Source organism: Ahaetulla prasina, chromosome 2 (genome assembly GCF_028640845.1).
Source record: "Ahaetulla prasina isolate Xishuangbanna chromosome 2, ASM2864084v1, whole genome shotgun sequence".
NCBI classification, from domain to species: domain Eukaryota; kingdom Metazoa; phylum Chordata; class Lepidosauria; order Squamata; family Colubridae; genus Ahaetulla; species Ahaetulla prasina.
In genome coordinates this window covers 8,801,234-8,816,587 of record NC_080540.1, presented here as the reverse complement: position 1 = coordinate 8,816,587, position 15,354 = coordinate 8,801,234, and the positions used below count along the sequence as shown (strand labels likewise).

At 40.0% G+C, this 15,354-nt stretch overlaps 1 protein-coding gene across 4 annotated transcripts; it reads left to right on the top strand.

Moving 5' to 3' along the window:
• Positions 1–7,089: 7,089 nt before the first annotated feature.
• LOC131190920 (zinc finger and SCAN domain-containing protein 2-like) lies at positions 7,090–14,765 on the top strand. 4 transcript variants are annotated; one of them, XM_058168468.1, is made up of 2 exons: positions 7,090–7,156; positions 10,736–14,765. In XM_058168468.1, exon 2 carries the CDS (start codon positions 11,385–11,387, stop codon positions 12,474–12,476), a length of 1,092 nt encoding a protein of 363 aa, XP_058024451.1. In that variant the 5' UTR covers positions 7,090–7,156; positions 10,736–11,384; the 3' UTR covers positions 12,477–14,765. The 4 variants fall into 4 exon arrangements, with proteins under 4 accessions (XP_058024451.1, XP_058024453.1, XP_058024452.1 ...); XM_058168470.1 differs by having other exon boundaries at positions 7,156–7,256; XM_058168469.1 differs by lacking the exon at positions 7,090–7,156 and adding an exon at positions 9,575–10,216.
• The last annotated feature ends 589 nt before the right edge of the window (positions 14,766–15,354 follow it).

Here is a 15,354-nt window from a genome sequence, read left to right as displayed (position 1 = left end):
TGTATACCAATCAGTTTCAGTCTCTTGTTTTTCTAGTTCTTGTTTCTATTTTAATTCTTCCTTCTCTGTTAAAATGTCTTTATATTTCACAATATTTTCCATGTTGATCATAGTTGGATGTGTCAACGCTTCTATTGTTGAAAGCCACATTGGTATTTCCATATAATGTTTTTCTTTCACTCTCTCCCATACTGTTAACAAACCATTCCTTACACAGTGTCTCTGGAAGTATCCATGTATCCTGTTTTTCCCATACCATAAAAAAGTGTGCCAACCTAGTTGTAGATCATGTCCTTCCAAAGACAACAGTCTTGTATTTCTCAATAAAATCCATTCTTTAACCCAAGTCAACATTGCTGCTTGGTGATAAAGTTCCCAATTTGGTAGGCCAAACCCTCCTCTAGTTCTAGAATCTTAAAGTGGTTTAAGATTAATTCTTGCTTTTTTTCCTTGCCATATATATTTCCACATCATTTTATTCAAGTTTTCAAAGTATTTTTTCCCTAACTTTTATTGGAATAGTTTGAAAGAAAAACAAAATCCTTGGTAGTATATTCATTTTAATTAACGCTATTCTTCCCATTAGTGATAATTGCAAATTTTTCCATTTTTCCAAATCTATTTCAATTTGATTTCTCAGTTTGTAGTAATTATCTTCCTTCACAGTAATACACCTTGAAGTTAATTGAATGTCCAAGTATTTCACTTTCTTCACTGTTTGAATATCTAGCTTCTCCATTAGTTGCTTTTGCTTTTCTCTCATATTTTTAACTATAATTTTTGTCTTATCTTTATTAATTTTCAATCCCAGTACTTCTCCATATTCCTCTATTTGCTCAATTAATTTTGGGCCCGTTTCTGTTGATTCTTCCAGAATGAATACTAAATCGTCCACAAATGCTTGTAGTTTATATTCTTCTCTTCTGATTTTCATTCTTTTATTTCTTTATCTTGTTTTATTTTTCTGTTTAAAATTTCTAGGATTAAAATCAGGGGTGAAATCTAAAAATTTTCCCTACCGGTTCTGTGGGTGTGGCTTAATTGGTGGGCATGGCTTGGTGGTCAGATGACTGGGTGGGCGTGGCCAATAACAATAAATAATAAAAATAATTAACAAAGTATAAAAAACAATAAGAGGTACCAAAAACCAACTTTCATACTTTACACACACACAACACAACACAACAGACACACAATGTAAAAGCAGCTGCACTTCACACTTCACATAGCCACAAAAAGCTCAAAAACCAACTTTCACAGTTTACACACACACAACACACACACACACACACACACAATGCCACATACAGCTTTCTGAGATTTTGTGTGTTTGTGTAATTAGAGTGAAACACTACAGAAACACACCAAATCTCAGAAAGCTGCACAAATATTTTATTTTATTATTTTATTTTATTTTATTTTATTGTGGATTTCAAATCCCAGAGTTCCTCAGCCAGCAAAGCTTCTCCTTTTAATTTCTTATTCTCCATACATCTTGTAAACTTAATTCCTCTGTCATTATATGAAATGCTTTAGGGAGCGTCTTTCTTAATTTTTTTATTCACTTTTGTAGATTTATAGTCTAACTCATTATCAACATTGAAATCTCCTGCTATACAAATATCTTCATATTCATATTCTAGTATTTTCCTGTGTAGCTTTACATAAAATTCTTCTTGGTTTTCATTTGGAGCATATATCCCCACTAATAACATTTTTTTATAGATCATTACTATTTCTACCATGAATACTCTTCCTTCCTCATCTTCAAATATTTGTTTAGACTGAATTGTTTTTTTAATATAAAATGCTACTCCTCTTTTGCTTTGACAAGCCAACGTTGTATATAATATTCCCAATTTTGTTTGCTCCAGTAATTTTTTGTGTTGTTTTCTAATGTGCACTTCTTGTAAACATATAATTTTTAATTTTAACTTCTCTAATTTATTAAATGTTCTTCTTTTTATTGCTGAATTTATCCATTTATATTCATTGATATTATTTTGATTTCTTCTTCCATTTCTTATTTATTTACTTGTTTTGTAGATCTAGTTATTCTTCTCTCCCTTTGCTCTTTAACTTCTTTTGTTCTTGCTCCTTCTCTTATCACTCTTTCTTCTTGTTCTTTGGCTGTCTCTTTTAGTTGCTCTTTTTTCCCCTCCCGTCGTCCATCCCCTTTTTGAAGAGAAAAACCAAAACCCAATATTTAATAATGGAAAAATTAAAAGCCCAAATATATCAAGAAAAAGTGGTCTAAAAAGGCTATGAAAAATAAAATAAAAAAATAAAAAAAAAATAGTCACTCAAAAAAAAATTAAACCAAAGAGAAAAGGCAAGAGTTGTGATCCGCCAGCAGCCTGCGCAGCTTGCAGTGGAGTTGGACAGTGATGAGGCTGAGGAAGAACATGGGCCAGTCCTGGAGGCTGGGGAAGGCCTGGATGAGGGCTCTACATCAGAGGCAGAGATGGGGCCAGGGCCATCTGGGAGTGATGTGTGGTCTTCGGAGCCTCCAGAGGCTGACAGTAGTGAGGCAGAGGAACAGGAGGAGCCTGTTCCTAATGCACGCATGAGAAGAGCTACCAGAAGGCAAGAGCAGCTAAAGCAAAGAGGACGACTCAGAAGTAAGGCCAAGAGATGATTGGCCCCTCCCATAAGGCTTAAAAGACCAGCAACAGCATTTGGGCTCTTTGTCAGAAAACAATGTTGATGTCAGCGTTCCAGAAAACCAGTCCTGCAGAAAAGACTCCGAAACCAACATCTTTCAAAGTTCTTTTACTAGCATAGGTAAACTGGCACAGTTAGAGGAAAACCGAAACTGGGGATTCCGGTTCCTCCCTCAGTAATGTTGTTGTTGTTAGTTGCGAAGTCGTGTCCGACCCATCGCGACCCCATGGACAACATTCCTCCAGGCCTTCCTGTCATCTACCATCCTTTGGAGTCCATTTAAACTCATGCCTACTGCTTCAGTGACTCCGTCCAGCCACCTCGTTCTCTGTCGTCCCTTTCTTCTTTTGCCCTCAATCTTTCCCAGCATTAGGCTCTTCTCCAGTGAGTCCTTCTTTCTCATTAGGTGGCCAAAGTATTTCAGTTTCATCTTCAGGATCTGGCCTTCTAAAGAGCAGTCAGGGTTGATCTCCTCTAGAACTGACTTGTTTGTTCGCCTTGCAGTCCAAGGGACTCGCAGGAGTCTTCTCCAGCACCAGAGTTCAAAGGCCTCAATTCTTTGGCGCTCAGCCTTTCTTATGGTCCAACCTTCACAGCCATACATTGCAACTGGGAAAACCATAGCTTTGACTATACGCACTTTTGTTGGCAGGGTGATGTCTCTGCTTTTTAGTACGCTGTCTAGATTTGCCATAGCTTTCCTCCCCAGGAGCAAGCGTCTTTTAATTTCTTGGCTGCAGTCCCCATCTGCGGTGATCTTGGAGCCCAGGAAAATAAAATCTGTCACTACCTCCATTTCTTCACCATCTATCTGCCAGGAATTGAAAGGGACGGATGCCATGATTTTAGTTTTCTTAATGTTGAGTTTCAAGCCAACTTTTGCACTCTCCTCCTTCACCCGCATCAAGAGACTCTTTAGTTCCTCTTCGCTTTCTGCCATTAGAGTGGTATCATCTGCATATCTGAGGTTGTTGATATTTCTTCCAGCAATGTCCAGTTCTCACTGTGGCTTCTTGACCCGCATACAGGTTTCTCAAGAGACAAATAAGATGGTCTGGTACTCCCATCTCTTTAAGAACTTGCCACAATTTGTTGTGATCCACACAATCAAAGGCTTTAGCATAGTCAATGAAGCAGAAGTAGATGTTTTTCTGGAACTCCCTAGCTTTCTCCATGATCCAGCGTATGTTGGCAATTTGATCTCTAGTTCCTTTGCCTCTACGAAATCCTGCCTGTACTTCAGGTAGTTCTCGATCCACATATTGCTGGAGCCTAGCTTGTAGGATTTTAAGCATAACCTTACTAGCATGTGGAATAAGTGCAATGGTGCAATAGTTTAAACATTCTTTGACATTGCCTTTCTTTGGAATGGGAATGTAAACTGACCTCTTCCAATCCTGTGGTCATTGTTGAGTGTTCCAAATTTGCTGGCAAATTGGGTGTAGCACTTTTACTGCGTCGTCAAGACACTTCCAATTTTACGCGGGAGAAAACCCGAATAACCAAAGACCTACATACAAACATCCGCAAAAACCTCAGAAAACACACACACACACACATACATATACATACATACATACATACATACATACATACATACATACATATATATATATATATATATATGTATGTATATAATACTATATATAATATATAATATATAAATAATATATATAATAATAAAGTAATATTCAGTAATCTTCACCCTCATGACCCCTCTGCCGGTCACATGCTCCAATCCTCAACCGTCCCATGTCGAAGCATCACTCCAGCCACTCCTTTTCCAGATGTGAACCCAGCCTGACCTTGACCAGCAGAAAATGTTGTTATGTCTAATCATCCCTTCCACTACCACCCTCCTCCCCTCCTTTCCCACAGAGAAGAATTGTGGCAGCGCATGGAAGCCTAGTATGGCTTCCAAAGCTGACAGGCCTTGCTCCTTATCTTGCTGCATTTATTTCTTGTCTTCTGTCTTCTGCGTCTTCTGCTTCTGCTTTTGAACTTTTGCCAAGAAAAGCCTTTGGCAGTTTGCCTAATTAGACCAAGGTTAGTGATAAGACTGAAGAATTGTGTTATGAAGAATTTGTTTTGCGTTAGTTTGGACTACGCTGAGAATGAGTTAATTCTCAGCTGTTCTAATAAAGTCTGTTTGTTTTTGAACTGATTGCGTCTACTACTACCTACTTGGGGCTGGGTCACAATAAGAGTAACAATTTTTCCAATACCAAGAAATTTTTGCCGTTGTGTGCCAAAAGCGGAGGTTGCGTGAGGGGGGGGGGTGTCGCACGCTCGTGTGCCCACACCAATAATTCAGTGCCCCTCCACGTGACACACACCCGTGCTCCCCCTACTTTTGGCACACAGTGGCAAGGTAGGTCCATTTTTCGCCCTCCCCAGGCTCCCCAGGCTTTCTTGGAGCCTGGGGAGGGCGAAAATGGCCTTCCACACACCCACGGAGGTCCTCCAGAGGCCTGTTTCCCGACTTCTGATTGGCCTGGAAGGCCTGAAAACAGCTGCCCGGCACGTGCATGAGCGCTGGAGCTGAGCTAGGGCAACACTTGTGTACCCATAGATAGGACTCCATGTGCCACCTGTGGCATGCGTGCCATAGGTTCACCATCATGGAAATAGGGTTTTTGTTCCCCTGCCTACCCATCTCAATCCAGCATGGTGCAGATAGCCCAATGGAGACAGGAAATGGGGCGTTTCCATCGGCCCTTCTCTGGGCCTTGGGGACCGCGGGGAAGGCAGACAAGTGTGCAGGGTCTCAGGGACGGTGGGGTGATGCAGCTAGGCCAGGATTCAGGCCTTGTTGCTAGCAATCACTCACCTAGGCAGATCAGGGCAGCTCAGCTGGGCTGTGAGATGCAATTGAAGGTAGGCAAGCTGGCTGGCCCACAGAGACCGTGTGGTCAAGGCAAGTCAGGGAGCCAGACAGAGAGCATCAGCATCTACGCTGGGCGAGTGGACAAGATGAGGAGTGACTGGGCGGGACAGGGTGGGTGGGGCAGAATTTTTACCACAGAACCAGCTGAATCCCACCACTGTCCCTAGTCCTTCTTTTCTCTAGACTAGCCATACCCAAATCCCGCAACCATTCTCAATCAAAATCTTAAGGAAAAGTTTTATTATTAAGAATAAACAATCATCTGGTCCTTAGTTTTTAAAAGTAGGTCAATAAACCTCAGAGGAACAACACCACATGACCTATTATACCATGCCATCATTTTCACTTAAAAGAAAGGCAAAAAATTCTTTAAAGTTTTCGAAATAATCCCTACAAGTAAAGAGAGGAACATTATTTGCAGCAATGAACAGATATTTAAGCTATGCAGATGAATGATCCTGGTTTTGCTGAGTTTAGAAGACACCAAAGAAGATGAAAATGAATCAATAAAATATACCTTGGGCTTATTTTATTCCAGATTTCTCCATGCAACAGAGCTCAGCTCCGATAGTTGACGTGGCGACTCTCACCATCCAACCTTACTAAATCTACATTGACAATGGCAATATAGGGTGTCCCTGTAAAATGGTTAGCCTGGTTATTAATCAACCATATGCTTTGGTGGGATATTCTTCCCTTTTGTTTTCTTTTTTAAAATGTATTTTGGAAACATTTACCATACATTAACAATCACCCCCTCTTTCGTAGCCCTCCTTTTCTAGAGCTTGCTGCATATTTTTCTCTCTGACTTAATGGAGACTTCAGGAGATATACAGTGTCCTTCAGGAATGAAGAGACATGGTGGGTGCTCTTGGATGCAGCCCTGGCCAGCAGGAATGAAATTGGCTCACTCGGAGCCTCTGGCTGGCCTGATGGTGCTGCCAGGTCCAAAACCCTTGGGTGCCAGAGTTAAAAGATTTGGGATAGAGAGAGGTTTTGATCTCCACTGAGAGTCACCCCTAAGAAAGCTGATTTTGTAATTCTGTAAAACCGTCATGAACTTTTAGGGCTCAGCACATAGCTGATCTTCGTAAGCCAAGTAGCCTCACATTTCACTATTTCACTTGGCTCATTTGCAAAGGTTGGTTGCTAGAAGTCAAAAACGGCGATAGCATTTAATCCGTGGAAACAGCTTGTAAACCAAACTTGGCAACTTTAAGACTTGTGGACTTCAACTCCCAGAATTCCTCAGCCAGCAAAGCTGGGAGCTGGGAGCCAGCAAATACTGGGAGTTGAAGTCCACAAGTCTTAAGTTGCCAAGTTTGGACACCCCTGCCTTAGGCTGAGACGAGAGAAGCGTGTTTTTCTGCCAGCTATCAGGAGATGGCAGGCAAATAGTCGGCATCAGTGACTAGAACCCTCAATACAATAGCGCCATTTGTGGTTGAGCTTAAAGGAGTTAAAACCATCAAGTACTGTATTGCTAGAAAGGAGCGCAGGGGAGAAAAGCGCAGAGGAACTTCCTTTTCCGGATGACTCATTGGAGGAAAGTGGTGTGCAGAGCGGCTTTTCTGCTCTTCCAAGGATCGAAGCCGCAGCTGGCAGGTGAGTTGAGGGCAGCAGGTGGGAGGAGAGTCCGGGAGCAAGTCGGGCTGTTCGGTTCCCTCCACGGCCTGGAAGCAGAGAAGCAACTGGGCTGAAGCAGGTCAGCTGCTGCTGCTGCTGCTGGTGGTGGTGGTTCCTTCCCTGCCCAAATGGAAGCCCACTGGGGCTGCAGGCTGTGAAACTGGTGGCTGGAATTTTCTGCTGCTGGGAAGATCGAAAAAGTCTCTTTCAAGTGAAGGTTGATTCTTTGGGAATGGCTTCCCTCCAGAGGTTGTGGCTGCTCCGTCACTGGAGGGTTTGTACCAGAGTTGGAAGGATCCTGTCTTCTGTTCCAACCCCCTGATCAAGCAGGAGACCCAATATCATTTCAGACAAGTGGCTGTCCAGTCTCTGTTTAAAAGCCTCCAGCGATGGAACACCCACAACATCTGAAGGCAAACTGTTCAATGGATTAATTGTTCAAGTGTCAGGAAATTTCTCCTTAGTTCTAGGCTGCTTCTTTCCTAGATTAGTTTCCATCCGTTGCCTCTTGTCTTTCCTTCTGGTGCTTTGGAAAATAAATTGACCCCCTCTTCTTTGTGGCAGTCCCTCGAGTATTGGAACACTGCTACCATGTCACCCCTAGTCCTTCCTTTCACTAGACTAGACATACCCAATTCCTGCAACCCTATTTTATATATTTTATCTTCAAGCCACTTTAATCATCTTTGTTGATGTTCTCTGCACTCTTTCCAAAGTTTCAACATCTTTTTTATATTGTGGTGAGCAAAAGTGGATGCAATATTCCACAGTTGGTCTTACCAAGGCATTATAAAGTGATACTAACACTTCACATGGTCTTGATTCTACCCCTCTGTTAATACAGCCTAAGATTGCATTGGGGTTTTTTTGGCCACTGCAGCACACTGTTGGCTCACATTTAAATGATTGTCCACTAGGACTCCATGTTCTCTCTCGTAGATATTGCCAGGTTCCACCTATTCTGTACCTATACATTTGTTTTTTCTTGCTTAAGTGTAAAACCTTTCCGCCCCCCTCCATTGTGTTTCATTTTGTTAAGTAGAGCCCAGTGTTCAAGTCTGTTGAGATTCTTCTGCGTCTTGAGCCTGTCTTCTGGGCTATTGGCTATTTCTGCCAGCTTGGTGTCATTTCAAATTTGATGAGTTTCCCTTCTATTCTGTCATCTAAATTGTTTATCAAGATACTGTAATCTACTGGGCGTAACACAGAATCTTGGGGTACTACATTGCTTACTTCTCTCCATATAGATGTAGATCCATTAAGGAATACACCTTGAGTGCAGCTTGTGAGCCAATTATGAATTCATTCTATGTGGATGGATGTGCTTATCTTATGTTTTGATTTTCTTTTCAGGATCAGGTATTGATGTCAGGTTGATTGGTTGTAGTTTCCTGGAATTTTGTGGGGGCCCCCATTTTTTTAAAGGTGGGAGTCACATTATCTCTTTTCCTGTCCTCTGGTAATTCTCTCACTATTTTCTTACCTATTTTAATTGGTATCCTAGTCTGTCACTTACTATTCTATTTTGGTACGTTGCACTATTTTTTCTTTTTACATGAAAACAGGTACCGAGAATGAATAGAATAGAATAGAATAGAATAGAATAGAATAGAATAGAATAGAATAGAATAGAATAGAATAGAATTTTTTATTGGCCAAGTGTGATTGGACACACAAGGAATTTGTCTTGGTGCATATGCTCTCAGTGTACATAAAAGAAAAGATACGTTCATCAAGGTACAACATTTACAACACAATTGATGGTCAATATATCAATATAAATCATAAGGATTGCCAGCAACAAGTTACAGTCATACAGTCATAAGTGGAAAGAGATTGGTGATGGGAACTATGAGAAGATTAATAGTAGTGCAGATTCAGTAAATAGTTTGACAGTGTTGATGGAATTATTTGTTTAGCAGAGTGATGGCCTTGGAAAAACTGTTCTTGTGTCTAGTTGTTCTGGTGTGCAGTGCTCTATAGCGTCGTTTTGAGGGTAGGAGTTGAAACAGTTTATATCCAGGATGCGAGGGGTCTGTAAATATTTTCACGGCCCTCTTCTTGATTCGTGCAGTATACAGGTCCTCAATGGAAGGCAGGTTGGTAGCAATTATTTTTTCTGCAGTTCTAATTATCCTCTGAAGTCTGTTTTTCTTGTTGGGTTGCAGAACCGAACCAGACAGTTATAGAGGTGCAAATGACAGACTCAATAATTCCTCTGTAGAACTGAATCAGCAGCTCCTTGGGCAGTTTGAGCTTACTGAGTTGGCGCAGAAAGAACATTCTTTGTTGTCCTTTTTTAATGATGTTTTTGATGTTGGCTGTCCATTTTAGATCTTGCGATATGATAGAACCTAGAAATTTGAAGGTTTCTACTGTTGATACTGTGTTGTCTAGTATTGTGAGAGGTGGAAGTATGGAAGGGTTTCTCCTAAAGTCTACCACCATTTCTACGGTTTTGAGTGTGTTCAGTTCCAGATTGTTTTGGTTGCACCACAAGGCTAGTTGTTTGACCTCTCGTCTACATGCGGATTCATCATTGTCTCGAATGAAACCAATCATTGTTGTGTCATCTGCGAACTTCAGTAGCTTAACAGATGGATCGTTGGAAATGCAGTCATTGGTATTACAATATGATATAATATGAATTAAACAGCTCGCTTTTGGACTAGAGATTGGACTAGAAGACCTCCAAGGACCCTTCCAACTTTGTTATTCTGTAATTGACCTGCTGTTTTTGTGTCAACAATATCAGACTGAATCTGCACTGGTTTTTGTCTGGGAGTTTGTTGTTTTACTCCTATGTCTGGCCAACATGGTGGCCACCACAAGCATTGTGTCTCCTATTAGTGCTGCGTCCGTCTATTAACCAGGGTCAACTGGGCTTAATCCAGCACTTATTAAAAAATAGCTGTTGAGGACCTTTTTGGATCTTAATTTGTATAGGTAGATTTCACTTGCGACTTCTTCCCTGAGCCTTCAAAGTTACGATAGCACTGTAAAAACAGGTGGATTTTCTTGGTGTTTACCTTTATAGGGGTATGTATTTGTATTCCTCTCTGTATACATATATCTACAATTATATTATGTTAGAACAATCAATAAATGGAACAACTTGCCTGCAGAAGTTGTGAATGCTCCAACACTGGAAATTTTTAAGAAAATGTTGGATAACCATTTGTCTGAAATGGTGTAGGGTTTCCTGCTTGGGCAGGGGGTTGGAGTAGAAGACCTCCAAGGTCCCTTCCAACTCTGTTATTATGTTAAAGAAGATGTATAATCTATCCCCAGCACTTCCAGATATATTTGATTTCTTTCTTTGCACTGCTAAGAATTTGTGATTGACCCACGTCAACAAGAGAATTTCAAGATTGAATAGATATCTGAACATGGATCCGGATAGTCTTCCATGTGTCAGATGAAGCATAATTAATGTAAGAGGTTATTTTAGCATTGTGGCATGTTTGCTTTTTCATTGTAACGTATACCTTTTCCTTTTTTCCTCATCATCCCCAACCATTTTATACACAAAGTAACATTTTTCTTTGAACCTTATAGACAAAGAAGATGGCAATAAGAACACTCTGGACAACTGGGAATAACAAGCAACGTTGAAAAGGAAAGCAAATGGATCCGTAAATCAAAATCTTTTCCATTTCCTTCAGAAAACCTCACTGGCAGCTGATAGACAAAAGAGAGAAAATCAAGAGATTCTGAGCTGGAAAAAGTAGGTTATGTAGAAGGATAAGGATACATTACAGGAAAAGTGAAGGAAGATTATTTTTCATTCAGAAAAAGAGGGATATATCTGTAACTCAGTGGAGAGGAAAAAGTCAATTGGAAAGCCATGTAGAGCAGACAGTGATGCAGGCCTTACTCTAGGAGAAAGAAAACAGCTTGAATCAGAGCACTACTAATCAAGGAATCATCCATATTTTTTATCTTAAGAATATCAGTAGTGGAAAAGTTCCATAGATGTGCCAGTTATGGAAAAAGTACAGATTGCAAATCACAGCTGATTATGCCTGAGAGGATCCACATTGGAGGAAAACCATACAAAAACTCAGTGACAAAAGCTTGTGTCAGAACAGCTCTCTTGTGGTTCATGGAAGAACCCACACAACAGAGAAGACCTACAAGTGCTCCCAATGTAGTGAGCATGGCAACTTGGTGACACATTAGAGGATTCACACTAGGGAGAAACTGTATGACTATTGAGATTGTGGGTTTCATTAGAAAGTCCCACATCATGAGAAACCTGAAAAGTCATGCAGGAGAGAAACCCTATGAATGCCCTCATTGTGGGAAAGGTTTCAATCATAATTCCAGCCTGGTGATACACCAGAGGACTGACACAGGCGAGAAACCCTATAGGTGTCCAGATTGTGGCAAACGTTTCATTCAGAATTCCCACCTGCTGATACACCAGGGAATTCACACAGGAGAGAAACCCTTCGAATGTCCTGACTGTGGAAAACATTTCAGTCAGGATTCCTGCCTGGTGATACATCAGAGGACTCACTCCATAGAGAAACCGTATCAGTGTCCAGATTGTGGGAAAGGTTTCAGTCAGAATTCCAGCCTGGTTATATATCAGAGTACTCACAAAGAATGGAAACCCTTTGAATGCCGTGAATGTGGGAAATGTTTTAGTCTCAATTCCAACCTTGTGATACATCAGAGAACACACACAGGAGAGAAACCCTTTAAATGTCCTGACTGTGGGAAAAGTTTTTGTCAGAATTCCAATCTTGTGATACACCTGAGGACTCACACAGGAGAGAAACCCTTCAAATGTCCTGTCTGTGGGAAAAGTTTCAGTCAGAATTCCAGCCTGTTGAAACATCAGAGGACTCACACAGGAGAAAAACCCTTCGAGTGTCCTGTCTGTGGGAAAAGTTTCAGTCAGAATTCCAGCCTGATGGTACACCAGAGTACTCACACAGGAGAGAAACCTTTCGAATGTCCTGTCTGTGGGAAAAGTTTTAGTCAAAATTCGAGCCTGGTGAAACATCAGAGTACTCACACAGGAGAGAAACCATATCAGTGTTCAGATTGTGGGAAAAGTTTCAGTCAGAATTCCAGTCTGGTGATACACCAGAGGATTCACACAGGAGAGAAACCCTTTGAATGCCCTGATTGTGGGAAAAGTTTCAGTCTCAATTCCAGCCTGGTAAAACACCAGAGGACTCACACAGGAGAGAAACCCTTTGAATGTCCTGATTGTGGAAAACATTTCAGTCAGCATTCCAGCCTGGTGAAACATCAGAGTACCCATACAAATGAGATTTCCCATTGAATATGTCAGCGTGAAATTAACTATTTGAATTTTGGGTTGATTATTTTTACTCAAACATGTCTCAGGTTTAGACTTGTAGGTGGAGAGAAAAGGTAAAATGGAAAAATGGTTAATTACCTGTTTCTGTTTATCAGCAGCAATTTCTGGATATTTCCTTTTGCAGAAATAGTGGAATTCCTCAAATGGCTTTTGGGTGGTGTTTTTTATATATCGATTATAGAATTCCCACATCTGTTATTTCAACGTCTACCTTGATGTGTCCTCCAGCTTTTGAGCCTCACAGTTCCCCCATCCAGCAAAGAAGTAGTCCTCAAGATAAAAGTCTGATATTCCTGACAATTATGGTTGCATGTTGCAATGGTGGTTAAGTGAGATTACCTGACTTAACTACCCGCCCCCCGATGAAGCTGTTAAACATGTGAGTCACTAAGTGGAACATTGGCTACCATGGTGTTGGGGGCATAGCTCAGGCTTCCTTTCCAAAGGCCTCCCCACCTTAACTCTTGGCAACCCCTCCCCTCTGGCATTTCCCTCTCTCACAGCATTTCTCACTTCCACTGGGTCTCTGGAGGCTTTAAGCCTGACTCTCATACCATCAGGACTCGCATCCTCGTCCTCCTCACCTTTAAAGAGCTCAGATTCTCATGTTAGGGAAAGAGGGCAGGTCACACATCTCTGAGCAACATGACTATGTCCTGGAAACAGCAGTCACTGTCTGTGTTCTTGGGATTCATCCCTGGGTCATGTGGAGGACTTGTGGAAATGATTGCCATTTTGCCACACCTGCCTCGGGGCCCAAATGATGGCTGCTTCTGGGTCCCTGTCATGCTGGGAACACTGTTTTTTTACCATAACTCTGTGCAGACCACCTTAAGGAATTTTGGGTGCACTGAAAATGACAGCTGCTTCCGGGAGATCTCCGAAAGATCAGTATGCAATGGGTGACGGGTGTGCAGGGAGTTAGCCCAAGAGCTAATGAAAAAAATTGGTTAATTTAAAATTTCACATGGAGTAATAGATACTAATCAACAACAAACAGAAAGGGATATAAAAGCAATCAGAAGACAAAAAGCGAAAGATAACTAGGGCTATGGAAAATGAGATAAAACTCTTATCTATCAACATAAATGGACTAAATTCAACGACAAAAAGGAAAAGGATTTTTGCAAATTTAATAAAACAAAATGTAGATATTATATGTTTACAGGAAACACATATTCTTAAAAACTGATGAAAAATATTTAAATTGCCCCAAATTAGGGACTCTGTTTACGGCTTCTGCAGATCAGGAGAAAAAGAAAGGAATAGCGGTCTACATTAAGGAAGAGATAGAGGCAAACTTAATATTTGAAGACCCCAAAGGAAGAATTTTGGCAATAGAAATATAGATAAATTTAAAAAAAATACTATTAGTGGTAATTTATGCCCCCAACAGTGAATTTTACAAAGCCTGTCCCTTATCCCCTCTGCTCTATACTTTCATTAGAAGTATTATTAGAATGAATTAGACAAAACCCAGAAATAAAAGGATTGAAAACCAGAAGTGAAGAATATAAACTGCAAGCATTTGCAGATGATTTGGCTTTTATCATTGAAGAACCACTGGAGAGAGGACAAGCACTAATTAAGGAATTAGAAAGATATGGAACTGTAGCAGGACTGAAAATTAATAGAAAACTTTGCCAACTTCCGGACTTAGATAGAAGACTTCGCCAACTTCCGGACCTTCGAACCTTTCGCCGCGAGCTGAAGACATATTTATTCATCCGCGCAGGACTGGCATAGGATTTTAGATTTTATCTGGTTTTAATTTTAGTGGGTTTTATTGTTTTAAAGATATTTTAATCTGGGCCAAATTGAATAAGTATTTTAAATATTATTTTGTTCTGTATTTATTTTGTTGTTCTGTTTTTATCTGGCTGTAAACCACCCTGAGTCCTTCGGGAGAATTTGATTAAATAAATAATAATAAAAAAAAACACGAAACTTCTCCCAAAAAAATTAACAGAACCACAAATAATAGAACTGGAAAGATCACTTGGACTCCAAACAATAAGAAAAATCAAATACTTAGGGATATGGTTGACAGCGCATTGCAAAGCGATAAAAGGAGAATAATTACAACAAATTATTACAAGAAATAAAAAAAGATTCAAAATTGTGGATGCAGCTGTCACTATTAGGAAGAATAGCAGCCGTAAAGATGTCTATACTACCAAAATTCCTATATTTGTTTTAGACTATCCCAGTCAAATTAGAAAAGACCTTTTTTTAATGACCTTAATAAAACAATTGGATTAAAGTTAAAAAGAAACACTATTTAAAAATCCCAATTTGGCTATCCACAATGGAAACGATGATTCACCCAAATAATTTAGATTTGAATAAAATGCTAAAATACAAAGAGCTATTAGATATTCATGGAAAATTAAAAACATTACAGGACCTCCAAGGACTACGAGTTGACTGGTGGGCTTATCTTCAATTACAAAATCGATACAAACGAGATATAAAAGAAAATGGAATATATCTTAAACTGCAACAATTAGATAAAATTTTACTAGGGCCAGACAAAAAAAATATTACCCAAATTTATAAATGTTTGCTGGAAGTAGAATTGGAAGAAGAAGTATTGAAAGGATGTATGATTGCATGGGGTCAAAATATTGGACATAATATTTATTTTATTTTATTTATTTATTTATTTAGATTTTTATACCGCCCTTCTCCCGAAGGACTCAGGGCGGTGTACAGCCAAAGTATAAAAACAACACAATGTACAATTAAAACAAAAACTTAAAACAAACATAATCCATAAATGGCCAAAATTAAAACAATCAAATTTAAAAACCCTTAAAATTTATAAATAATAACCCCG

What these genes read in the sequence shown, in the direction of transcription:
- LOC131190920 (XM_058168468.1), top strand. Translation starts at nt 11,385, where the DNA reads ATGACTATTGAGATTGTGGGTTTCATTAGAAAGTCCCACATCATGAGA.